Source organism: Corapipo altera, unplaced genomic scaffold (assembly GCF_003945725.1).
Source record: "Corapipo altera isolate COAL_440 unplaced genomic scaffold, ASM394572v1 45, whole genome shotgun sequence".
NCBI classification, from domain to species: domain Eukaryota; kingdom Metazoa; phylum Chordata; class Aves; order Passeriformes; family Pipridae; genus Corapipo; species Corapipo altera.
Genome location: NW_020884877.1, coordinates 22,252,724 through 22,280,683, shown reverse-complemented (window position 1 = coordinate 22,280,683; position 27,960 = coordinate 22,252,724). Strand labels below are relative to the sequence as shown.

The 27,960-nt window shown below is 38.9% G+C and overlaps 2 protein-coding genes across 7 annotated transcripts in view; both read right to left on the bottom strand.

The window, feature by feature from the left end:
- Positions 1-12,415, bottom strand: part of EPB41L5 (erythrocyte membrane protein band 4.1 like 5) — a 57,116-nt gene extending 44,701 nt beyond the window's left edge. The window contains exons 1-3 of one of the 3 annotated variants that reach the window (XM_027636532.1): positions 12,248-12,415; positions 11,114-11,298; positions 877-981 (exon numbers count right to left, since the gene is read on the bottom strand). In XM_027636532.1, the coding sequence (XP_027492333.1) occupies positions 877-981; positions 11,114-11,293 (285 nt within the window). In that variant the 5' untranslated portion in view covers positions 11,294-11,298; positions 12,248-12,415. Of the gene's footprint in view, positions 1-876; positions 982-11,113; positions 11,299-12,042; positions 12,117-12,247 lie in introns of those variants that run through there. The other 2 variants (XM_027636531.1, XM_027636533.1) reach the window with 2 other exon arrangements.
- An 889-nt stretch (positions 12,416-13,304) lies between these two features.
- The window catches only part of PTPN4 (protein tyrosine phosphatase, non-receptor type 4), a 112,824-nt gene continuing 98,168 nt past the window's right edge, over positions 13,305-27,960 (bottom strand). For 2 of the 4 annotated variants that reach the window (XR_003526549.1, XM_027636527.1), the window contains 3 exons: positions 26,796-26,944; positions 23,931-24,066; positions 14,804-21,392 (listed from right to left, as the gene is read on the bottom strand). Coding sequence is in view for 3 of the 4 variants with exons in the window: in XM_027636527.1 (XP_027492328.1) it covers positions 21,306-21,392; positions 23,931-24,066; positions 26,796-26,944 (372 nt within the window). In the remaining variant the exon portion in view is untranslated. Of the gene's footprint in view, positions 13,362-14,803; positions 21,393-22,035; positions 22,513-23,930; positions 24,067-26,795; positions 26,945-27,960 lie in introns of those variants that run through there. The other 2 variants (XM_027636530.1, XM_027636528.1) reach the window with 2 other exon arrangements.

The window sequence follows — 27,960 nt, the reverse complement described above, 5'->3', positions numbered from 1 at the left end:
TTAGGTCATAGATCTAACAAATAAGATTGACATATACAGTATGAAAACTCAGATCTCATTCTACCTGGGGATGCTGGGCTAAGTGAATACAGGCTTAAGTTATAGGGATGCAGGACAGAGAAAAAACCACTCCTTGCCTAACAGCTCACTCAACTTGGAGCTATCCTTGTGGGCAGGATTAAGTACTCGGCTCTAAGAAGAATCTTTAGAAAACTGCACAGCCCCCAGGTGAAAGAACTGTGGTTGTTTCTGACAAACAATGCTCTGCTTCTGTTGTCAAAACCCTTCACATTTTTACAAACACACAATAAAACACAAATGCGGGCTTGGAAGAACCCTCTACTCAAACTATCTGGTACATACAAACACACCTATATCCTCCCAGCAGTTTCTAGCTGCAGGTCTGAGTAACAACTAATTTGAACAAATCAAAGGTATACCCCCTCCTGCAAGCAAACATTAACAAGATGACTTTTGCTGACGAGAACGTTGATGGCATTGGCAAAGGAAACCTTTCTCCACTCTGTAGAACAACAAAGGGCCAAGCACACACTCTAGTTCTGCCCCTTTCTCTCTGCATCAGCAGCACCATGAGTTTCTAGATGATGCCAGACTCTGGGGTCCTGCTGGACCAGCCTGCCCAGTGACAACAGGAGGTGTGACAGAAACACATGAAAGACAAGAAAGGAAGAGACAACAGCATTGTAATATGTTAGTGCTGAAGGTGGAATTAAACTCAGGGACACTGAAACTAACACACCATAGAGCTTCTGCACAAAACTTAACTTGCAAAAGGCAGCTTTCTTATAGGATTTCTGTCAATATTAAGATTTAACTTTTAGACTGTTGCTTAAAAAAAAGAGCACTGCTACTCACCGCCACTTGTGCGGAATCCATGAACCTTAATCCAAAGTAGTCGCTTTCTATAAGGTCCAGATGATACATGATCTGTTCAAACAGCAGCTGGCCTTTGGCTTTTTTCTGAAAATATAAAAGGTTTAAGTACTCATCAGGCAGGTTTATTGTGGTAATTACCATCTTCTAGATATACTTTCTATTCTAATTCCAGTAGTAGGAGAATCACAAAATTTAGCTTCTGAAAATATAATATGGACCTTTTTTCCCCCTCATATTTTTTGATGGCTGCTTTTCTTAAAGGCAAATGTACACCCCACAGGAAGCACAACAGTGTTAAAATGCCATTTTATCATTTTCCCTCTTAGGATCTCCTTACTCACTGAAATTCAACAGAACTGGAAACACTGCTAGTACAATTGCGATAACTAACGCACTGGAAAATTTTCAGAGCCAAGTACAGGAAATTGCTTATGAATTTACTACTGTTTGATATCTAGGCAATTCACCAGTTTTGAACCAGGTAGCAAAGCCTATTGAATTAGGATATAGCATTCCATTAGCAAGTGCTTTTAACAGCTACCAGGACATAGTTTGGGGCAAGCAACTTGAACAAATAGCACTTAGATAATGCATTTACAAAACTAAGTTCATAAAACTCACTTCTAGGTGCAAAAAGCCATCACATATGCTCATACATAATTCATGAAAAAACTTAGCACTGGCCCCCAAGGAAACATCATTTTTACAGTGATGATCTAAAAAATTAAGCAGTTCTTTTTAAAGAGAAGGCATATAAGTAGCACTGAGAAGTTTCTACACAGTATGCATTTTTCATGCTATGAACTCTTTTATAGCAATAAACAGAAAGAATAGTTTAACAGTTATACCTAAAATGCCTAAATGTAATAAAATACATTAATAAATTAGTAAGTTGGAGTACAAGTCATGGTCTTGAAAAGAAATATTTTTAAATGCAAAGAAATGCAGAAAGGATTTATGCTTACTCTGCAAGAAGCTTAAGGATTCCTTTATTTCCACAATGCTATCATCTTGCAATCTTTTTATCCTAATATTTATACATTCACAACTTGAGAAATGGGCTTACTTTCTAAGTATATTTTTAGTGAGCAACTAATTAGCAGATTTAGTCCAACTCTCAAAATTCTGGGTCAGCCAAATTCATATTCTCAAAAATAATCAGGTTTAATCAGCAAGTAATATCTAAGTAAGTAAAGTTGCATGTGTAATTTTTGCCACCTTCCTCTACCCTGATCTTCAAACATTTTATATTTAATTTTGCAATCCTAATCATTGGTTTACTTCATGCCTCACTTAAATCCAACGTGATATATCACAGTTCAAAACAAAATATAAAAACTAGTCGGTAAACTGAGCCTGCCTAAGCAAGTTCTCACACAGTTATTTATTTCCAAGTATTGGGGAGAACAGGGGGAATAGAAGGGAAGCATACACACAGAACCCAGAAACATTGTGTAATGAAAATACTGAGATTTTGGCCTAATCAAATTTGTTCAGGGCAAGTTTTTTCTGTTCACCTAAGGAAAAAAGTACTTTTCAGGCAATAACAGATTAATTAAACACCAGCAAGAGTCTCCTAACAGAAGCCCTAAAGCAAACCATAGATATATGTAAATCCACGCTTTTCTTCCACTATTTGAGTCTGTTGCCTGTCTTTACAGACCAAGACATTGAACTGTTCATATTTTTCCTCAGCATAGGGTATCTTCTGCTTAAACAAGAATATATACTAATACAAATGAAATAAATTCAGCACTTGCCACAGTAACACTAGAAAAACACTGTTCTGCATGAAGCTCTCTGCAGCTTGTCTAAAACTAGTGGAAAATCTGCTCTTATTGAGCAGAATGTTTTAGATCCTTCTCAATTCCTCAACAGGTCATCCTTTAAAACTGTAATTAACCAGCTATCTCAGCCAAATTCCCTGTTGGTGACAGGAGTACTTTGACTCAAGCCTGGAATACCGCACATACTATCTCAGACTACCTACAACTAGAACCAAATTTCTGTAGCATCAAGTTAGTTTCACAGTGTGTTCACCATTTCGGGAATCTCAGCAGAGGACTCGAATATTAAGTGGACCCAGAATAACTAATGTGGGAGAAAGTCCCTGAAGAAGCAGTGCTTCGGCTGTGGAAAGATTTGCAGGGCTACTTGCTGTTTTCTGACTTAAATCACAAGGGCTGTCAACATGGAGTTCATTATGTACTACTCTGCATGTGAACTGAATCATCACCAACTGTATTTGGTGCAAGTCAGCAAAAGTGTCACACATTCTCTACTTACTGCAGTCCCACCTCCTTATATTTAAACAAATGGCAGGCAAAAATATTATTGCTTTGTAACCAGGCAATTTTTAGGAATCAAAATTAGTTTCTTTGTATTCGATGAAACTGCGACATCAAGTGTTTTTAAAAAGCTACACTACAAAAAGATACACTTTTATTACATTTTCTTGTGAAAAATTGCCCTAATTTTTAATGGCAACATTCCATTTAAGTGACATTGTTATCCTGCCGCTAATCCCACATGCTTCCCCCCCCCCCCCCCCCCCCCCCCCGTCCCCCTCCTTTCTTTTCCTTGCAGCAGAGCTCAGGTTACTCTCAAAGAACAAATATTTTCAAACTGCTTAATGGTTACCGATGAGCTATTAACGACTCCACTCACAAGCAGTCCAGTCAGTGGCTGGTCCTCCCTTCTGGGCACAAATTAAACTCCTCACGGGTTTACAATTCAGTAAAACCCGACTACTTGATTTACACGCTTTGCTATTCTCTGTAGGAAGCAACAGCAACCACTTCACAACAACCAGAAAACTTCAATAAAATATATCATATATATATATATATAAAAGGCTACGTATCTAGTGGTTTTGCCACACTGTGGAATGAGATAAAAGCATCTTCTGATCACTTCGGTATGAATCGCATGGCCCCCGCCCCCCTTCCCTGAATGAAAGGGATGCTCCCAACTATGTCCTAATGACACCTCCTGCTGTTCTTAATAACTGCAATTGCTGGCTGAGTAGGTGTTACAAAGGCCGGGCTTAACCCCGGTAACTCAGCACCGAGGTTGGGTGTTCACCTCGGAGCGCTGGTTTGTCCCTTCATTGCCGGGATAAGGTGATTTGGAGACATCCACCTCGACTCTGGCACCTCAGTCACTGCCTAAAACTTGAAGGGAAGCATTTATACCCTCCTCTCACAACCTGCCTCACTGACGTAAAAGCCACTTTCAGCACTAGAGCAGCCAGTACAGATCACCACTGGTAAAGGAACACGGGCTTACAGCAGCTGGGGATGAGAGCTTGTGCTGGGTGGGCACCAGCTCACTTCTTAAGGTTTTTATTAGGTTTTTAATCACAGAGAACTCTTTTTTTCTAAAACTTGAAAAAAACCCAACAACAAACCAACCAAAACGCCCACCTAATTAATTTACTAACTAAAATGCTTATCAGAAAAGAATTTTCTCCTACTTATTTCTTTTCTTTGTGAAGAAATGGAAGCCCCTATACAAGACAAACTCTGAAAAAAAGAGACCAATAGGCATTACCTTCATGGTGACTTAGTATCCCTTGTGGTTTTGGAGCATTCTTTTCATTCAGAAGATTTCTTTAAATGATTAAGTTAACATTTCTTATTATTAACAGTAGCCATTGCATCCAGCAGCTGGCAAATAGCAAAACGCTCCCTTCCCAGTTTTTGTCAACTTATCAAGAGGGTTACCATTCATATGCATACCAGTTTCCTTAGAAATTCACTGTTTACACACACCCAGGGCAGAGACGGATCCCCACTCAGAATTTACAGCTACCCAGTTGCTAGGATGTCACCTACGCATGTTTGCAGAGCAGAGCAGTGCGGAAGCAGCAGATGAGCCTCTCCACTTTTTAAATGAAGTAAATCCCCTTCTCCCAAACAACATGTTTCAAAACAACAACAAAAAAAGACATGAGAAAGCTCCAACAGTGAGCTCTAAAGGAAAAAGATTTCATCTCAATATCATGCAAACGGTGTCCATAGTTAACACCATTAAGGTTGCTGGAGAACTGGAGGGTCAAAATCCCTTATCTTTACAAAGGCAGTGTTAGAAGTACACATTATTTGTATCATCCTGATCTTCTTAGGGCTTTAAGCACTGACCTACAAATGGAGCTGCTCCTCTACTCAAACTCCAAGCACTAGTCTTGCAAATAACTTTTCCAAACTCCCCAGTCAATTTTCTCCTTCATCTAAAGATGCCACTGGCAGCAAAACACCAGTTCTGCTTCTCTCTCTGGTTTATCTCCCATCTTTGACATGTGCCATATACTCTTGTGAATATAAAGCCTTGCAGCCTGAAGGCTGCAGAGAATTTCTACCTCCAGAGACACAGCTTATCAATTCTTCTGTTTACTCAATGTCTCACAAATACAGAAAGATAACCATTTGTGATTAAACATTTTATTCTGTTATTCTCTGGAGAAAGAAAAATGCATTTCTCAAAAATCTTTATAAAGAATTGATTTCAATACCCATCATTACTGTACATTTATTAGAGTGCTACGTAGAAGGATTTTAATGCACTGTGCTCAGCCTTATTGAACCTATTACATAAAAAGACAAAGACTCAAAACATTCATACTTGTCAGTTTGTTTTGTGGAAGTCTCTGTTTCATCTCCCTGAAAGTTTATATCTTCCAGCTGGTTTACCCCATTTTTGAATTCTTTCTGATATAGAATATATCCAAACTGCTTGTCCAGCATTAAGGTTTAAATGCCTCCCCGCGGTATAATGTCAAACATTTCAGTTTTATTTGGTGTTCCACCTGCAGGTTTCTCAGGAGCACTCTGATTAACAGCACTCCAGAGCCTCAAGTCCTTGAGCTCTTTTGCAGGGGCAGTTCAGCAGGAAAGCAGGGCTTCAGACAAAATTCACTGTTACACTGTGAGTTAAGAATGCTGAACCTTGAGGCAACTACACTGGCCTGCAGCACCATCCCCAGAAACACTCTGGCAGCACACTGCAGGCCAAAGGATTCACTCTGGTAGCAACCACAGCTCCCTTCCAGCTGCTCCCTTCCTGCCTTTCCAACCGTGCCAGGGCATAGAGCATGGCAGCAAGGCTGAAATGCTCACCTGCCACCAACCCCAAAGGCCTGGAATCCCAGCAGGACCCGGGGCAGGCAGCCTGTGACTCTGCAGCTGCTCACATGAGCTCAAACAACTCAGTGTGTCCTGCCTGTGTCTTACACTCAGTCTCACCGTGCATTTAAATCTGGCAGCCCAGGAAGCAAGGGATCACCCTGCACTACAGCTGGAGCCCCTCACAGCACACAGATGGCACCTCTGCTTCAGAACACTCGGCTCAGGACTGATTTGTCTGGGTTCAGTTCCCTAAAGGCCTTTCAGTAGTTTAAGCAAATCCTCAAAAGCACATCAATAGTTTCAGACAAAAGACCACATGGGAAAAAAGTTTTAATCCAAAGCTTTATGGCCTTAACACACACACAGGGGCATGTTCAAATGTTTGTGTCCTTACGACTTCTGTCTGCTGAGCTTTATTTTGAAAATTTAAAAGCCAATTTGAACACTCAGAGTACTCATTTTATTTGATGACTGATTTTCCAACATTTTTAGCAGTATTAGATTTTCTTGTTAACCAGCATCTGTGCCACAAACAGCACTATGTATTTCATATTTATAGCTTCAAATATTCATCAAGTGGTCATAAGTATTCAAAAAGCTCTTTAGAAAAACAGAGTGGATTACTGAGTAAAATCAAGTATCATAATACATCTCTGATCTTGTAGTCAGATCAACACAGATCATCTCTCTCCAAACAAAAAGCCATTGGCTCTCATTAATGATTTTTGCATCCCAGATAGATTTCTTTTTTAAAATAATCACTGCAAATACAGACCTTTTTTATCTTATTCCGTACTCCCCAACTCTAAACAGCTCATTTCCACTGTTCCAGAGAGCTCTTGGATTGGTTTGTACAAGACCTTGTTTTAATGATACATCATTATAATAAGGACAAAAACATCTCGTTTTGCAATCTCCATATCAAATTTCACGCATGCATAAGTAAGGAATATTCCAAGATGAAAAGCTACTCAGGGAGCATCCATTCTCATAATTTGTTTCTTTCATCTTATACCACTAAGAAGCTTTTACCTAAAACTTAGGTTGCACTTGCAGAAACTGGAATACAATTAACATTCTATTATCCATGAGAAGATTATGTAAATTGTGGGTTAAGCAGGGTCAGCTTCTTTTACCGAAACACCCCTGGCTTCCACCAAGTACAGTGCTGCTTCTATAAGACCCTGCACTTACTATCTGTCACAATTGTAAGGCTGACCTTGTTTCTCCACAGAAAGCAATCCATTAATTTTAAAAAAGGTGCATATTCCAAGTGTATGTATTTATTTATGTTACCGTTTCTCCCCTCTATCTACGTTATCTTTTCCCTCTCCAAATCAGTGTTATGAATAGCATAGAATTGACTATCTCTGCAACAAATACTCAGTTTTTAGATATTTTGATTTAAAAATACTCTGGAGATCCCTAGTACTCAAAGCAGAACTTTATTTGAAATTCTTAACAAATATTTTTGTTCCCAAGTATTTCACAAGCTGTCAGTGACCCCAGTGAAAAACAGCTTTCAAGGAAAAACACTGCTATGAGCTTCCCCCCTAACCTGTCTTTCCCCACAAACCATGACCACCAGAATAACCAGTATTCCAGAGGTTGAAGGGTTTCCTTGGGAGACCAGACTGGTATGACTAAGCTGATGGACTCTTCAGGTGGCAAACCAGGGCTGTCCATGGCTTTTGAGTTTTGGGAATTCCAGAGGTTCAGTGGGGAAAGATGAGTTTAGTTTCACATGGGAACAGGATTAAAAGTAAGATAAGGGATGTCAGCAAACAAGTTCTTGTCCTCTCACCCCTCATATCACTCAGCAAACATTCCACCCAAGGAACTTAAAAAACTGGAAGAAAAAGCATAACCCAACTTTTATCCAAGTTGAACAAGGCAAGTTAACAGTAAAGCAGAATGTATAATGAACAACATCAACAGCAGCAGTTACAACCAACATCTATTGTATACAAACTTTTTCTAGATTAACAAAATAATAAGCTTCTTAGTGTTTCACTAAGCAGATAAGTCTGTCAAAATCACTGAATGCATTTGGACAAACATAAAGCTTCAAAAGAGTGGTAACAGATGAGGAAAATTACCAGGTCAAAACACAACTTTACATCTGAGAGGAAGGTGTGGGAAAAAACCTGACACCTTTCGATCTGCCCCAAAAGAACACTGATAACTCGTGTGAAGTTCATGCCTCCCACTTTGAACATACCAAAGTGTCAGTAAATAGTACACATGACACTGATATTCTTCAGTCTTTGACACAGCTATGAAATGAGTAGATTCTTAAAAAGAACCCAGTCTATACATTGTGTACAACTGCTGCTTTGATGAACGGTTCAAGTCAGGCAGTTTTGTAATTAAAAACAACGGAAGAAATAGAAAAGCAGACAGATTAAGTGGCTTGACAGACAGCAGAGATAAGATCAGTGGACAAAAAGCAGAGTTACTACTCAAATCCTGGCTCAGTGTTTAATAAATTAAATCTCAATTGCATCCTTTACAATGTGTCCCTTCTGTCCCATTGTCAATATTCGTAAATCATGGGTCTTTGGTGCTTAAAAACTCTGAAGCCTGTTTGGCTTAAGTGTTCCTTGTGGTTGGGTTCTTTTTCCTTGCCTTTTTTTTTTCCTAATTTAAACAGAAATTCAACAATCTCAGATTCAATCATATGAATTGAATACTCTTCCCAGTAGTAAACTGACTGTAAGGATGCAGCTCAAGAGCATTTTAAGCAATCTTAAGCCTGGTATCACCTCTAAATGCTTCTTCACCACATTTGGGGAGGCACATGGGGAACCAGATTGGAGAATCACTCCAGCTGGAAACTAACATAACAAAATTATACCGATTATTTTCAGCCACAGCATTTTCTTGACTTAGCTTACTGCCTGGCTGCCAAAAAACTGTTTCTTCTGCCAAGGGGTACATGAAAACAAGGACAAACGCAATAACGAAAGCAACATCTTTTCTTCCTGTGGCAGCAACAACTTATGCCACTGTAAAGTATTTGCGTAGCCATGGATTTAAAAAGGTATGGCATTCATTCCTGCCAAGGCAACTCTTTCCCTGGCTGTGAACTAACCTGTTTGCTAAGTGACTCATTCTTAGGAAAAACTTTGTTATTTATTTTTTTTAATAAAACAACTTCACGCCACTTAGGTAGACAATGGGAGTGAGCAGAGAGCACCTCTTTGAGATAAAGAGCTCATTTTAAAGCAAATCTACTGGCAAAAAAGTAGCAGAACCAGTCTTGGAAAAGGTCGTAGTTCAAAGAGGACAAAGATTCCTAAAGAAAGTTTTTGTAAAAGAAAAAAATATATATACGCGTCTATTTTTAATTTAAGTTTTGGATTTTAGAAAGCAATATTGTTTTGCCAAGATTTTGTATCCCACACTTCATCTCCTGTTCCCCTACCTTTTCTTGCTTTCCTCATTGAGAGTCAACCCCAAAATATGAACGATGCAAGTGGAGAAACAAGAGTAAACACTTTAAGGAATCTGAAATTCAACTTTTAATCTACTTTTATTTTAATCACCAAAGAAACTGGTACATATCAGCCACTGACGATGCACTGCAACTACAGCATCTGGCTACATTGATTCAGCATATTTGGTACTGTTACTCATAACTTAGATTTCCACAGTCAAGGCTTTATATTGCTGTATAAAAGAAAAAGTAAAAGTAAAAAAAGTTTCCTGTAGAAATAAATAGTTACTATTGCATCCTGGTCTATATTTTATAGTCCAGGTGGCAGGTCGTGACACCTCTTCGGGTTCAATTTATGCTCCTCAAAGCCTTAGAAATGTTGTTAGAGCCGCCAGGAATTTGCCTACAGAGCCAACTCCAGCTCCAAAGATTACTGCTCTGATTATGTAAAGACACCAATTTAAACTTGAGTACTTTTTAAATGTTAACTCTTGCTATAAAGTGTTTGTGGGCATTCCTGGCCTCAAATCAAACATCCTAGGCACTAAGCACCACTGGATATGTTCATTACACTGCTTCAGAGATGTACAAATTAGTTTTACTGCCCTCTATAAACACCTATCTCTATAGTCATTTTGCAAATAAAGATGCCAAAGGGTTTCTCTAGCTCTAGATTACTTGGGGTTCTGGATATCACAGGAGTAATTTCTGCTCACTACATCAAAAAGTTGACTTCCTCACACTACTGAAACACTCCAGAATTGCACTTGAAATAGGAAAGAGAAGAAAGAAAAGCCATTTCAAGACTGCCCGTTCCACATGTTCTTTCTAGTCAGCAGTTCCAACACCTGCACCCCTGTGATTGCAGCCAAAATCCCATGGAACCAGTCAGGTCTCGGAGATCCACAGTTTCCTAAGTTCCTAATGCTCAGCTCTTGGAGCTCAGAACAACTCGCCAACAACTATAACACGTGGTAATGGAAAAACAGAGCACATGGCTTCTGTTGTTACTGTTCATCCTGTTGGCCAAAAACAGGTATATAATTAGGTAAGCAGAACAGGCACGTGCATATTAAGGAAGCTTTAGAAATGTAAAATAGTGGCTAACACCTCACTCCAATAAAACACTGTGCTATGAGACAATCCCTGCTTTATAATCTGCCCGGAGGAGGGGAAGGAAGTAGATTTTTTCCTCTTCCCCTCCCCTCTCAAGTTAGAGTTAAAAACTGCATCCATCTCTGACACAGAACCAAGACAAACAAAAGCCACACAGAAATTACTGCTCATACTTCTGCTCATCCCTGCTCTTCAACAGTTACACCAAGAGATTGACCCTCCTTCTCAAGATAGATAGCTCACCAAAAAGAAAATCCAATTCATCCCACATGTTACCCTCTCTCAGTTAAGCCTTGGCACAACTACATTAACACACTAGAAAGCGTTCAAAGGCTCGAAGGCATCTAACAAAACACTCTAGTTTCAGTGAAATGATAAGGTTAACTATTCTTTCAGCACCTTTTAACGACCAGTAACTTGGCGAACACCAAGCCTGCAATGGCAAATAGCTGTGCTGTTTGTGCAAACAGCAAACACCACAACCACACTGACACAAGACAACTGTATTTAACAAACAAACTCGCATCACTCGTACCGGCAGGTCCACGCTGACGTCCGTCCCGTCCAGCAGCGCTACTCGGCAGGTGATGATGGATTTTGCATCACCAGCCGCAGGGATGTGGGTGGCGGCCCTTTGGGCCTCTCTCAGCCGCTCCTTCTCCGCATGTTTCCGCATGGACCGCCGGCCCAGCGTGCGACGGAAAAAACTCAGCATCTTTGCTACGAAATCCAACAGAGAAAGAACATGTTAGCTTTTTACAGGAAAAAAAAAAAATAGCCTGCATCAAAAGTTCTTAGAAAATACCAGACTTTAATAAAGAAGTGTCAGAGAGTCAAACAGATGTTCCACTCTGGTTTACGCACCCCCAGTCTTCGGCTACTTTTGAAAAAAAAAAAACCAACCAAACAAAAGAAAAACAAAACAAAAAACAACCCAGCTCAGACCTTTAGCGGTGGTTGGGTGATTATTTTGGGACGATCTAAAAGTACTTTTAGTAGAAAAACCAGCGATCGCGTAGATCTCCTGCAATTATCTGCGATCTTCCCCTAAAACAAACGCTCCCTCGCACTCCAGCGAGGCGGGGATGTTCTCTGAGAGCTGGAAAGCAACTGAGCCCTACATTCCACCGGCTACTTTCCTGGCTGACACACTCCACCTCTCATGGAAAACAAGCGATAAGCGACCCCTTCCCGCCCCGGAGCGGCGCGTGCAGTTTTTCCCACAGGGAAGGCTCTGCCAGGACCGACGAGCGCCCCTCGGGCACAGCCCTTCCCGTCCCGCCAGGGCTGCGGCCGGGGCCGGGCTGGTCCCTGCGGGTCGGGCAAACAAACACCTTGAGCCCGGCGGAGACTCAGCGCCGACCCCGCGGGCGGACCCAGCCGGGACGCGGCCGCCGCCCCTCTCGGCTGCCCCTGCCCTTACATAACGCCCGCTCGGCGGCCCCGGGGGTCGGGCGGTCTCACCTGCCGAGCGGCCCCGCGGCGGGAGCGGCGCAGCCGGGGCGGCGGGAGCGTCCCCGCGGCGGCTCCTCCAGGCCCCGGGGGCGGGCGGGGGGCGGTGAGGGAGCCCCGGGAGGGGCCGGGCCGCCGGACGTGGCGGAGCGACGTGGGAGGCCCTTAAACGGGCGGCGACGCGCCGGCCATTCCCTTCCGCTCCGCGCTCACTCACCTGGCGGCTCCCGCGGCCGCGCTCTCCCGCTGAGCCGGGGCGCGGGGTTGGAGGAGGAGGGCGGCGGGGAGGGAAGGCGGCAGCCGGACGGGAGAGGGAACGCTATGCTTGCCGCCGCGCCGGGCGGCCATCGCCCCTTTAACGGGGCGGAGCCCGGTGGCGAAGGGCTCCCCCTTCCCGTGCCAGGTGGTTTCGCCCGGCGGAGGGGCCGCCGCGGGGGGCGGGGGGCGCGGCGCGGACCACGTGCTGCGCCGTGGGGGGAGCCTGGACCGGGCGGGAGCGGCGGGGCAGGGCCGGGAAAGGCGGCAGCCCCCCGGGAATTGAGGGTGGGACACGCGTTTCGTTTCGAATTGTTTCGCTCAGTTTCTGTAGTTTTTGCTAACGTGTCGTAGAGGTTTGGCTCCGCGGCTCGGCCAGGACTGTGACCAGCCCTCGGCTTCCCAGCGGGGACTGGAACCTTCAGGCAAACGCGCGCCTAAACCATTAAGTTGAGAAGAAAAGCGCCTCTTCAAACACTGCCTGCAAGGACAGCGGGAGCAGTGTATTAAATAAAGCAGAGCCGTCTACCAACGAACACTGTTACTAATACACTGAAATACACTGAGATTCGCGACTACAAAATGCAGTTTGTATTCTAAGGTCCTTCAAAAGCACCAGCACAGCCTGTCTCCGTGATCCGCGGTACTTCTGTCACTTCTCTTACGTGTTACTCCAGTCCCGGGGAACAAGCCCCGCTCCTTGGCAGCAATTACAAAGGGCTGGACCTTACTGTGTTTTTCTTAGTACGTAAATATTTGTGTCCAAGCCAGTATTTGAGATCTCCAAATGGAAAACTTTCGGAAAGGCAATATAAACTCTGCGTGCGAAGTGCCAGATAACAGTGACAAAGCTCTGAGTAAAGGAGCTCCAAATTCCTTAAAAATCCCACGATAAATAACAGGCTGGGAAAGCAGAGACTTTGGCTAATGATAACACAGCATTTTCTACGCTCAGCTCTTAATCCCGGCCTGAGATAATCAGTCACTCACCTGCCATGCAGAGGAACTGGTATAACGAAACCCACATTAGGACCATGCCATGGCACAATCAGCTCCAGTTACCGTCATGTCAGCCGCTAAAACGGGAAAAAAACCTTCCAGGTAATTGCCCACAATTTGCTGAGGAAGCAACAGGCTGATTTTCATGTTAAATGTCTGTGTTGACAGCTGAGCAATCCTCCTGCTGCAAGCAGAAGGAAGGCAAACTTAGGGGAAAGGTGAGATCCAGGTTCGTGCCTGAATATTTATTCAAGAACATATATCACAAAACAGGAGGAATTTAGATACTTTTTATCAGTCTTTTGCTTGCTCCTGGCAGTCTGTCATGAAATACATGTGGGAGCTTGGAATAAAGTTCCCAAAGAAGCCATACAAAATCTTACTATGTTTAATGTGGAAAAAATAATTTATAATTTATCTGATGAATTCTCAGAGCAGATCAATTAACTGATCATTTGGATGTCAAGCTGCTTAGTTTGTAGTGGAAATCTGTGAGGTAAATACATAGGAGTCTCCGTGCTATTACATCTATACAAATTCAAATTTTCTTATTAGACAAAGAATTCGGGTGAAATCCCTGATTCTTGGAGGTCGTTCCTAAATTTTCTAACCACCTTCAACTATTTTCTCAAATTGAGCTTCTTTCACAAGCTCCCATGTTGCCACAAGAACTCCCATTATTTCCTTCCTGTAGCTTCAGCAACACAAAAACTTCTGCTCATTTTTGTGCTTTATACTTCACATCAGCCTCTTGCTACTCTTCGTGTAATTACAGTCTACTCCTTCCTCACTATTTGCTACTCAGATACAGTCCAAGTGTATGCACATTCAGCTGTGGCATCTGTGACTTGTCTTCTATCCAGTCTTCCTATGCCAAGTTGAAACAAACCCCTTCCTACTGAATTCCTCTTTTCTGTTTTTCTCCTTGAAATGCTTTCCCATTAGTTTATCTTTTTGTACTTCAAACACCTTGTCCTCATTTTAAAGTCCTACGTTAACCAGTGAAATTTAGAACACACAGCAATCTTTTACATGCTCATCCTGAGATTTTTGTCTTGCCTTTTAAGTCCTCTCATCATCTTTTCCCACTTTTGCTTTGAACATCCCCCCACTTTTTGGCAGCAAGTATTTCATCACAAGCTTCCATCTGGGATTTTTGTTCTTTGCATCAGCATTCCTCATTACCATCAATTTTGGGATCAGACTATAATCTCTAATGAACACTGTCTCCAAATCACTCACTGTATAAAAGGTAATTAAAAACTTATTCTTCCATTAGAGAAAAACTTTCAGTATATAAATTCATGGAAAAAAAATGTAGGCTGACACTGTAACCAAATAATTTAATTCCTGATAATTTAGCATCCTCTTCTAGTGCTCTATCCATAGGGATGTATTTCTGTCATACAATGTCAAGAAGTAAAATACGATGTGAACATTATCTGGCATCAGACATGTTTAAATGTAGCACAGTAAAACCGTGTGTAGAGTAGCAAGAAAATCACACAAAAAATTAAACTTTAAATTACTAAAGCACATCTTTATTTTGCAATTAAACAATTAAGATCCACAAGTAAACTATATATATATTTTCAAGTCTGTACCTAGACAACTATTTGTCAACTGAAATTAAATATATCCACAAAATATGCATAACAGCATTTTTTCACATAATAGAATGAAATTTTACTTAAGACTAAAACAAGACTTGTTAAATGTTAATTAGCATATTCATCCTGGGAACTGCTGGTTTTCGGTAGAAATTAGTGTATCATTTTAATGGCAAGAAATTTCATTTTATCAAAATGAGGACAAATACATAAGGCCCTTTAAAGCATACAGTAGCTGCAGTGACAAAAGCTGAATTTATTTTCACATTGTCCAGTGTTGACCAATTTCAAGTTTCAATCATTTTCCATCAACACCCCAGCTGCTTAGCCAAGATGGTGCATTTAGGTTGTTGGCTTCTTTTTTTTTCCTCCCCCTCATGTGCTTTTAAACAAATTTATAGGCAAAAGTCTACTTATGGGAAGAACCTTTGCATCCCCCCAACGTTAAATAAGTTACACAAGAGTTAGTCCAAACAACAAAAGAGCTATACAAGTCTGAGATGATTTACTCCACACTTGCAGTCCATCATTCAGCAGTATGAAACTGAGATGAAATTTGACAACTGAAAGCCGCAGCTGGAAATGCAAATTAATTACCAGAAGTAACTAGCAAAAATATTGCCACCATCTGATTGTTAATAATGATCTAAATAATATTCTTCCCTTTGCATTTATACATAGTATAGCACCTGTTACAGAAAAAAACCCCAAACCTTACACAAACAGCCCTGCCAAATTGACTGGTTAAAATGGGATCACTGGTAAATGAAGCAAACCAAATGGAAAACAAATCTGGATACACTGGATAAGATAAAACCTTCACTCTCTTACCTTAATTTTCCTGTAAGATTATTATGGGTTGTTCCTGTGGTGCCCCAATGTACCGAGATAATCACACTGGATCATTTATAGTCTAGTCTTTGTGGATATATTCTAGTTAAAGAAAACAACAGCTCAATGTAAACTGTTTAACCCTTTCACTCATGTCTCAGGCCCTGGCCTAGGTGTAAAAGGGTGACTTCTTTAAACTTCTTTGTGCATTATCTTTAGTTACCAAAATTCAAATAAGTTAAGTAAAAAAAAAAAAATACTGATTTCCAGGTAATTGATCTAATGTTAAAAATAATGCTTAGCAGAAACACTTACAGTAAACATAGCTAATTTGCAGCTCACTGAGAGAGATCACAGAGATAGGTTTACAAGTACCCTGTAGGCTTCTATTTGCACCTTTTTGTTTCCTTCCTCCCTCCCCCAAATGCAGGCTTCATATTCTTTTTAAGACAGGAAAATTGAGATGACAGTATTATCTTGCTAACATCTATTTTCTGAAAGTCCCTCAGAAACGTGAACAATAAACAAGAAATGGCTGGAACAAGAGAAAGCATTCGTACCAGGGTGTAATCCAAATCATCTCTGCACAGAAACCCATTAAGCATCTCTCTCCAACCCCAGTTTATTTTGTCCAATAGTTCAGTCAGTAGTAAGCATGACATAAAGTGCTACTATTCAAACATCAAAACGCTTCAAGAAAAATTACCCTTTAAAATGTGTAAGCTTGCTAAATATGAAATACCACAACCAACAAGCTGCCAGCCAGTCCGTGGAAACTTAGTTGATGCTACAGCACACCAGAATCAGAGATATTTTAGTGACCTTTCTTTAAATGATGCTACTAATCGAAAAGTTTAAATTTTTTAAATTGAAAATTTCAGAATTTTTTTTGAAAGAGATTTATGTCTCCTTTTTTTCCATTGGGCACTCAATAAGCAAAACATGCCAAAGTCAATAGCCAGAGCTTACAGCGTTAGGCACCAGATCAAAACTTGTAGCTGGAGAAGTCTTATGAACTGAAAAGATGGACACTTCTAGGAGCAACAAGCACAGAGATAAAATCCAGTGATACAGAACTGGCCTCCTTCGCAGACTGCTAAACAAAAAAGTGAGTTTCAATTTCTAACTGCAGTGGGATAACTGGGACTGGACAGAACAGTTACACTGAAGCAAACCAACCATTTCCCCCTTCTAGCAGCTTCCCAATCACCACTAATTATAAATCCCTGCAAATTCATGCAAGATCCACAACTAATCAATAAATATGTTTTTACCAGATTTTAATACTGGATCCTAGTGCTAAGATTAGCAATGGAAAAGAGCTTTTCCAGTCTCGAGACAAAAGATGGGTACTAAAATTGGCAAATACACCCAACTCAGCCAACTGGGGACCTGAGATGTGAGCTACCAAAAAGACTGCAACTGACCTTAGACAGCACTATTCCTGTACTTGGTGGAAGTCTAAATAAGCAAAATTTTCATCTGGACCACAACCAAATCCTACCCTTTATCCTCAGGGCTGAGGGGCTTGAAGATTGCTTGCATAGTGGCTCTATAGTCAAAACTGGAGCATATGTATAGGACCACCCGCTTTCACTTGGAAATTGGTGGATCTGTCGAGTTTTTCATGCTCATGCGAATTCCCTGAGCCATCAAACATCCCCCACACACCTGCACACACACTGCATAAGCATAAAAAGATCACATAATTCAGCTCCACAGTGTACCTGGAGCTCCAACATCTCTATGCCACACTTTCCCTCCTTCCCATCTCCCTGGGCAGTGCAACTGCAGCAGGTCCACTGCATTTTGGCCTGTCCATGGGTACCATGATGCTTTATGGAAGGTCTCCATGGAAAGTTGCCAGCTACACAAGTTCCGTAACAAACTCCTCATGTTCCTTAATCTCCCAACTGCTTTCTCACCCTTTCTTTAATAGATAGCATGCCAGCCTGTAATCAGATATTCTAGAAGAAGTGTTATTGCTTTATCTATATGGCATATAAGCTTTCAAGACTTAACAGAGAAATGTGGAAGAAATGTCAGCGAGCATTAAATATAGTGAGAAAAAAAAATCAGTCTTTCTCTTTTTCATAACTGGGAGAGAATAGATAAAAATAAAAGGCATAAAAGCAGTATTTTACTGCTTAAGACTTGCAAGTGATTGAAAATACCAAATGCTGCCAAATTCAGGATAAATTAATTCTTCAGCTCTCTGTTATCTGTCTAAAGGAGTATTTCTAAAAGTGGACTGGCTGACAATCTGTAGGTGGTTTATTAAAGAATACCTGCATCTTATTTCATATTTAGCAAAAATAAAAAATGCCCCCAAAACAATCAAAAGCCCCTCCCCCCAGAGCCCCGTATCTTTCTGCTAAAAAAAAAACGCCTTCAAATCCGCTTTAAACAAGAGATGGTAGTGGTAGTTTTCAATCTGAATCTAAAAGGAAAAAAACAAAAGTCTTAACATTTTACATTGGCACAAAATTGTCATAATATTGCTCTTATTTACAATGAAAACTACTTTTTTTTTTCTTTTTAACTGGATTTGTATCATGGAAGTGTTACAAACATACTCTTTCCCACACCCACCCAACATTTTTCCTAATCAAATGGTATGAAAATAATTATTCATAAAATCCAACAGTCATAACACCAATCACATATAGGTCTATAAGTCATTATGTCTGAAAGATACATTCATGTTTTGTACAGCATGAAACATACAAAAACTTCTTTAAAAAACTCTTAAAGGATGATACAGATCTTCATAACCCAAAGTAAAATATTAAGCAGTTGCTTTTTTTGGCCATATAAAAATATTTTAAAAGCCATTTATACCACAACAGGTAGAAACATTTAAACACTTGATTTATGGTGCAGAAAGGCTTCAGTGCTCTTCTCTTTCCTAATCAGTTTTTGGTTACCATTATCCTGGCTTTGGAGAAGCCAAAAAGCCACTGAGTCCACTGATGGCCAATTAACTAAGAATAGGTACTTTGTTCCAATTTTTTCCCCAGTGCAACTGTTAATACAATATAAGTCAGTGCAGAGGAAGATATTGAAGAGACCTATTATTCCTGCCTGTGTCTGTAATTAAAACAGTAATGACAGATGACCAATACATATCCCACACTTAATTGTGGTATAAATGGGACTTTTGAACTTGAACTGCTTTGGCAACTTTACATAAGAATATTTAAATATGTGACATACCAACACTATATAATGTTGCTATAAACTCCATTTCTTATTTCCCTCAGAATAACAGGGCAAAATGCTATTTTTGTTTACAACTTGACTAGGAGGAAAATTTCTTTCACTATAATGGATGAATTATTTTACTTTTTGGACATTGAGTGCTGAGTTTAATATAACTAGCCAGTAACTCAGCTAATAACCTCATCACATGGAAGTTAAAGGAGAATTCTAAAGAAGAATTTTCTTTTCTTGGAAATGGCTTAAAATATAACTGAGATTAAAGCTACCATGTTACTCTTTTTCAGTTTATCAGATCCAGAGATTCTTGTAAATTTTATTTTTCACTGAGGGATAATATTGACTTAAGCATCAAATCTAGAAATATAAGTAACAGGGCTACAGCCCTCCTAATATTATTTTGTTTTCTAAAAATATTTAAAACTCTATCTTCCATTTGGCATTGTGGTTCATGTTTATTACTAAGTCGTAAGCCAGGATTTCACTTTGCCTGAATCCCTTTTCACTGAATAGTTCATAGCTGATCTGTTTCAAATGTCCATAGAACACAGTATATTATACAATATAATTCTTCAATAGTTAAAAATTATTTAGTGTAGAACTTTCAATTTTAATTCTATGCTCTATATAGCTTACAACAAAATTTAATGGATAAACATTTTCAGGAAACCAATACAATAAATTAAAACTTTTAAATAGAGGGCACAAAGTTATGTTGTCACAGGGCAGTCAAAGAAGTGACTGATTTTTTCCTTACAGTATATTACACTGGATACCTTTGCTTCTGACTTGGTTTCTCCTATACTGGAAAAATATTAAAAAACAGGGACATTTATGCATCTTTAGAATGAGCTCAGATACTGTATCAGAGAGACATTTCTCACAAATCTTCTACCTACTTAAATAAGAAGCAACCCATACCAACTGGAACAATTTTGCACAAGCATAACAGAAGGCGACTGGGGTCTTCATGAAATCAAAATTAAGTTCTGGAATAACTTCATAGTGTTCTCCTCCTTCCCACCCCCAAAACAAATTAAAAAAAAAATAAAAGGCAGACCTGTACGAACATGGCTTGAAATCAACTATGAGGACTTAACAAGTTAGTTAGCAGAGAATGGAATTAAATCACATCTGATTTTAAGTTCAACTTAATTATCAGTGCTATTAAAGAGTTATGTCTAATTGACTAAGACAGCTATTATCAATAAAAGGATAAAACAAAGTATCAGCTTCTAATGACCTACCAGCATTTCATAGTCAGATGCTAGTAAGTTACAAGTTGGAAGGAATGAAGGAATGTGTCAGATTTTTCACATAATTACAACACAGCAGCATACAATGCTCATTCATTAAGTTGGCAGAGGTGCTTTGGCTATGGAGAGTAGCACATAGGTACTTGTATAAGGAAAGAGGGAATGGTATTTCCATGACCCCTTGTGGTAACACACTCCAAGCACCAAGGGCCGTTTTTAAAATCTGAACCCATTAAGATAAATATGACAGGACAATACCACCCCCATGGAATCATGAGTGCCTTTCACTGGATGTATGCTGTAAGTCTCAAGGCACTTAAGGGGTTAAGACATAATGCATGCACTAGTTCCCATCACGTAATCTTAAGTCACATGAACCAGAACACACCAGTGTATGACACACAAGCTGTGTCATAGAAATGTTGTTTATTTTTATGTTGGAATTTTTTTTAAACTTTTATTGTTATTATTTTGTACAAGATGCTGGTAAGTGGGCATTATGCAGCTACTGCTGGGTTAACACAAATGCCAGCTCTCCTCTAACAACCAGCTGGTCTCTAGTAAGGGTGTAGGACAACGTGTGCTGCATCAGTAGGCAGTGTGTATCTATCTAGTATTGGCAATATTGCTAATGTTGTAAAAAACAAAACAGTGAGAGTCTGTACATAGTAAATAAACCTAGCACTGCAAAAAGACCATGGCTTAGTGTATTTTTTCATTTGTTTTTCATTTTAAGAGACATGGGTGTAAAACAGAGTGAAGTAATTCCAAGCCTTGTTTGTAGCAATTCAACCAGAAGCGCAGTATATGGCACTACAATGAAATATCGTAGATTACCCTGAACACAATTAGTTCTTTCAGTTCATGGTTTGTTCGGAGCAAATCACGAAAATAAAGTCTTCAAACAGATGAAAGTTAGAAGAGTTTCAGAGACTGATTTTGTTTCAACGTAAAGTGCAACAGTGCTGAAGTTTTCAAAGTCCTTTGTCAATTCTTTGCTGTACTTCACTATCATTTCCTGCAAGCAGTATTATGGCACAAAGAATGCTGCCAGTTCATTATAGAGGACAGGATTCCTCAATTGATATCATAGGTTTTTTGCTCTTTACTTATGCAGTGATGCTTGTAAAGGTTTAATAAACCCTTCTTCATACACCTTCAAAATAGCTTCACATACAAATCTGTACTGACTCTGAAAAGGAAAGTAGATTCAGTAAATAGGAAAGAAATGTAACTGAAAAATGTCATTTGGAAGAAGAAAAGGCCTCTAAGACTTCCCCATCCCATTCTCTTGACAGAACTTGAACTGTGCTTCAAAGTTAGTTTAGGAAACAATACAACAGGAACTTTTTATCAGAGCATTTTGTTTCTCAACAGAAGAACACGATGAATGGCACTTTGAAATATATGCCAAAAGTCATACTCACAAACCCAGTGCTATTATTACAACATCACCTATTTAGTAATTTTCTACTCTGTATTTCCTTGCTGAAGTTCCACTGACCTGACGTTTCCACGCCCTTGGATTTAGAAACTATAGTTTCAAAGTGCTTTTTCATACTTACATTGATTCTGGCATGTTACTGGAACCTCCCTCTTAGAATTTGATAAAAAAGAAAACTGTTTTATATTTTAGAAAGCCAGAACTCCTGTTTCTTAACATTATATAATGTCTAACTCTTCAGTGCATTCAAGTCTAGCACCTGCATATACAGAGGCCGCTAACGGTTTGTTTTAAACAAATAGTAGTTAAAAAACTCAAGAGTAATCAAATGAGAATATAATGAAAACAAAAAATAAATGCAAAGCACCAAAACTAACTTAGGATCCTGCACAACGTGTGGATTATTATATATACACATATATATATATATGCTGGTCAGAACACCAGCACACCTGCCTTGTCAGAACAGCCCTCTCTATCCAGTAATTAGTGATGGCAGATCTTAAATGGGAACATTAACATATTAAGTACTAGAATCATTATTCACTGTAATGTCGCATGTATATTAAATAGTTAAATTTATATACACAGTTGTGTACAATCTGTGTGTTGCCCGCAGTGCTCCCGAAGGAGCCTGAGCTCGCCTCCCACAGCGCCCTCGTGCGGACACCGAGGGAATCCTGCAGGACACAGGAAGCCGGGACGACGAGAAATTGGAACAGCTCATGTTTATGAAATCTTAAAAAAAACCCCAATTCTTTTATTAGCCCTTCTCCCTCTGATGCACTAAACACTCGCTTTTCACTGAATCTTGAAAATTTTGGGTTCTCTAAGAAAAATGAGGAGACCAGATGAATTTTAGCACACCCTGTGAAAAAAATACAGTTAAACCCCTTACCACTGCAACTCCTGCCTTTACTAATAAAACTTTCTTCCTCTCTACACATGCTACAGACATAGCTATTCATACAGCACAATTATCACAAAGAGCAAGAGACATCCTTTATTATTTTTCATGTATGATCACCTTCCTCATCCTTCCTGTGCTACCTGAATAATACAACTTTTTTCTTAGGGAAACATGAATACTGGAACATGAATTCAGCAGGACTGAATGATTGATGACCTAGAAATGGAGACATATATATGCTTTTTTTGAACTTCAATACTCTCTGGAGAACACAGAAGGTTTATTCAAATTTGATTAGAGGAACAGCAGTAAGGACATGAAATTACTACAGTAACTACCTTCAGGTAATTGTGATTTGATACTGGATCTAGTGCCTTTTCTCCTTCAACATACTTTCTCTTTAAATACCATATATGAGAGTAAAACCATAAAATTGATTACTCATTTAAAAAAACCAAAAAACAAAAAAACAAAACCCAAAACAAACAAAAAAACCCTGGAACTGGTCAAAGATTGAAACAATCAAGAGTCCAAATCTTTATTTTTTCCTTCTGAAAGGCAATACAACTTAACCTTTACATCCTTCTTAGATATTTTCTAAAAATGTAAACACAAACTGCTCTCAGAGATGAGCAATACCTAATACAAATAAAAAGTTTCTAAATCTGTCCTAAAACTTTTGCAGATCTGAAATATAATATATGAAAGCAACATCAATTATCTCAAAAAACTTAGATATTATAGATGCAAGAAAACTTCTGGTACCTTAAGATACATCAAACATCAAGAAAGCCCCAAAGGAGTCCTGGTAGAAAGGTACTTTGTTTTTAGACTAAATACACTTGGAATTACTTTGATATATCTTGCATCAGATTTAATTACACTGATTTTTAAAAATATTATTTCTCTGATTATTTCCCTTTGAGTCAGTACAGGGCACAGTTTAGGCTTGTTGTTTCCACTATAACTAAGGCAATATAATAATCACTGAATTTCATCACTGAAGGTTTTTCTTGTATGTCTTGGATCTTTCTGTGTTTAGCTTTTATACTACTGTCAGGCATTAGGCTCCTGCTTTATCCACTGTGTGATTTCTACACTGCTGAAAATTGACCCTTTTTGTCATTAATTGCCAGGTATCCCTGAAACAGCTGCTGCTTTTTTTTTTTCAGGTTTTTTCTATAGAAATTTAGACAATTGCTCCTTTCCAATAGCCTTAACAATTTATTTCTGCCTGGAGCTAAGGCTACAGCTACACTGGCTAAAGGCAATCTCTGCAATATGATCAAGAGCAAGTATATTAAAAATCCATCTAATATGACTAGATCATAGGAAATTATTGTTCTGCAACACAAAACAGCAAGGATGATACTCACAGGTGTTTGGATCATCATGGCTCTTTGATCTCTCATGGTTCTCACAATGTCCAGTGGATAAACAGGCTGGTTGCACTCGATGAGACACATGGCTGTCTCCATAGTGATCAGAACCCCTGTCCGTCCAATCCCAGCACTGAACACAGCAACAACAAAACAGAATGGAAAATGAAACAAAGTGTGTCGAGTACAGTTGATACTTAAAGACCTTCCTTCTCATGGATTCTCAGGATTGATCATTGTGATAAAATCCTGTTCATTCCTATTTCAGAATAAGGAAAAGAACAATTACAAGAAAACTCTGTAGGATGACAATATTTCTTAGTATTAAAAAGTACAATAGAGATCTAACTTTTATAGATCGAAAAGGAATACGCAGTAGCAATCCCTTCGAGACAAGGAAGTACCATAACACATACATGTCAAAATGGCAGAACTGTTAAGACAGCTTACAATCATATTTACATTAAAAATAAAACAAATCTAAAGATTTATCTGAATTATTTTATATACACATACACTTTTCCACAAGTAGCAAGCCTTAAAGACTGAATATTTAGCCTTAAACTTGATAATCAAATTCAAATTTTCGAAATTCATGTTGCACTTTTGAAATATTAAACCAGTGTTCCTCTATATTGGAATATAGGACCAAATATATATTTTCAAATGCCAGCATTATCTCAACTCATACAACTAATATTTCAGTCAATAAATGAAAGTATTTGCTTCTAAATTACTTAATATAAACATTTCAAACTTGGAAAGTTAATTGTTCTGATTTTGAAGCATAATTTCAAATTAAGTCTGGACAAACTACTATTCAAATCTTTGTCCAGGAGGTGGCATTAAAGCTACTGTATGTTACAGTGATGTCATGAGAATTCTAGGACAATATGTAAATGTGCTGGTTATATAAAGTGATTCAAGAGCATTTTATATTCCTAGAATTTATACATATAGAATTCATATGCAGAATGTTTTATCAAATCCGAACAGGAACAGTTATGTCAAAGAACCCAATGAGTCATTTTAGAACTTCAAAAGATTTCAAGAAGGGCAACAACAATGACGAAAAATGTGATAGTTTCCCTATGATAAATATAAGGTAGGATAATACTCTTCAGCTTGGAAAAGTAAATCATTGACTGATGGAGGGGAACATGAGACAGGACATGAAAATCATGAAGGGCACGGACAGGATGGGTGGCTTACCATCTCACCTAGACCAACAAAACTAGTAAGATCCTGTAAAAATAAAAATAACCACATGACACAATCTAGAAACTAGTGTTTTATGTAGCTCAGTGTTACAAAAACCTTTCAGATCCCTTAAGGTTTTTGTTGCCTTACAATCTCTGTAGGTTTGGACTGTTTAGTTCTGAAATTATTACTGTACAAAAGCTACTCTCTACTGGGTACTTGGATTCCTCACACTAAAGCTGATGGCTTAGTTCTGAAAACAAATTTCATTGCACTAATGCCTTGCCCAATTATATTGAATAGATGCTAAAAATAGTGTGCATGCACCATATGGAGGAACACCTGGGCTCCTTCTGCTTGACTCTCTGCTGGAATTTGGTTATACTTCCCAAGAGCCATCAAGTTGGGCCAATTAAGTAAATTATGCTGAACTGTGATATTCTATCTCTTTTCTTCTGAGAAAGATAAAACTTTTATACAAGTTTCAATTATACATTGAAATTATCAGTGTGGAGCTGAACTGGTGCCTCCTTGACATGAATGAAACTGTTCCTACTCTCCAACGTTGTTGTTCCTGTTTCTCTGCAGATGGCACACTTTATATCATAGAAGTTGTATTTGGCTGCTATTTTCACTATTTTTCACAACCATATTAACAAAAAGTGTATCAATAATGGTAGCTAAGAAACAACATCAACTGAGACAGTGTCATTCTGGTACTAGTTTCCCTAGTCAGTAAGATTCACCCTAAACCACCTAAAGCAGAAGAGAGCAAACGCAATAAAATACAATTTCTGATACACAATAGGTTAAAAAGAGAAAACCTTTTTCTCTCATCTTCTTCAATAAATGTCTAGTTTACTTGTAGTCTTTAAATTAATTTTATCCCTTACACTTCTCAGCTTCTCTCTGAAACAACAATGATGCACTTCTGGCTCAGGAACACTGTCTGGGGAGTATTCAGGAATTTAGAGGTCAAATATTATTCATATAAATGTTTACCAAGAACTGTGATAGCACATGTTCATTTGAAAACAGTTGGCATTATGTATTATTCTAGTTCGCTAATTAGGTATTTTAAAGTATTAAGATTTTGAAATTCACTATAGGAATGTAGAATGCTATCAAAAAATACTTCACAAAAGCAAACCTCATATTTCATGTGCACATAAAGATCTGAATAACAGTTATTTTAATTCATGACAAAATTAAATTGTTGAGAAAAACGGTTCAATGTATCAAAAGATCATGTAGTCTAAGAGTGAAGACTTGAGAGAAAATATCTTTTAATTGATCATTGCATAAACAACCCATGTTTTCCACTATGAATCATTTATACTGCTATTTTGGAGCTTTGTAGAATAGAAACCTATTCCTCATGGTTACCAAGTACCTTTTGCCACTTCTATTATGTAGACTGTTAACATAAGCACTTAAACTGTGAAAAAAACCATAAACACTTCAGCAAAATCCCTGCACAGATCAACGCATGTAGATATTCAAAATTTTGAAATGTGATTACCATGTTCAATATTTGTTTAATTTCAATGTTGAGTTTTCCTGTTATCCCCAAAGCAGACACAATTTATTTCAACAACAAAGCATTTGATGATAAATAAGTTCAGTTTGATGATTTAATAAAGTTGGAAAAAAAATTGATACCTGCAGTGAACAACAACAGGTTCTTCTCTGCCAGCCCTCTTCTTTCGCACTAGACACACAAAATCTAGGAAGTCGCTGGAATCATCAGGAACCCCATGATCAGGCCATGCTATATATTGGATTTGGGTTAGCTGGCGGCTTTCCTCTTTCTAATCAGAAACAAAAAGTTTATTCCAGGGTAATTCAGGTCCCATTTAAAAAAAAAAAAGCCCAAACCAATGATTAAAAAAAAAAAAAAATCAATAGTACATTTATAGCAATTTTTTCCCATAATAAAAGTGGCTTCAGGCAACTAGCAGCACTTTATTAACCATTGGTCATCCTGGATTTTATAATTACTTTTTTTTTTTTCCTTAAAAACAAAAAAGGCAATCCACAAATGTTTACATCTTCAAGGTTAAAAAATTACGTGCCATGTAATAGCAAAGTGGTTCAGGGATACCAACAATTTAACTGAACACTACAAGAAGGTGGTCAAATTCTGAGCAAACCAAATTTAACAGAGAGAGGTACTATCTAGATCAAATAACAGAACGGGGGTGGGGAGGGAAGAGGCAGGTCCGTCAGATATAAAAGCTTTCCTTCAGACCCTGTGTGAACAGCAGCATTGTTTTGGTTTTATCTGCACCTCTTATTTTCATCCTGCATACTACATCTAAGATGCAGAATGACTTTGTTTTCCACTCCCTCCTGCCCTTGCTCTAATATCACAAATATAATCAGTAGGCCTCTGGTTAGTGGAGGAGACAGGCTGGACAACCAGAGTGAGAGCAGCATTTCAAAGAGCAGGAGTTACTGCACTTTAAATAGCCTTTAGGCACTGACTCATTTACAGAGGTTCCACTGCTGATAACAGATGAGCAATTGTCTCAACAGGACACAGAGAAGGAATTTTAACTGCAAATCAACTAAAAGGCAGCTCTATAAAACTGTCCTCTCATCTGGTAACTCAAGCAGTCAGAAATGAGTACGTGAACTAAATTCCAGACACTGATTTCCAAACATTTCTGAGATTGAAATGCTAGCTGGGAAGCCTCTGAAAACTACACATGCTCTGAAAATCATACAATGCATGTTAAGCTTCTTGTTTACATGTAGTCACCAATTCCCATTCATCTTTCTCTCAGCAAGATTTATCTTCCATTTAATTTCACATATTCTTCAA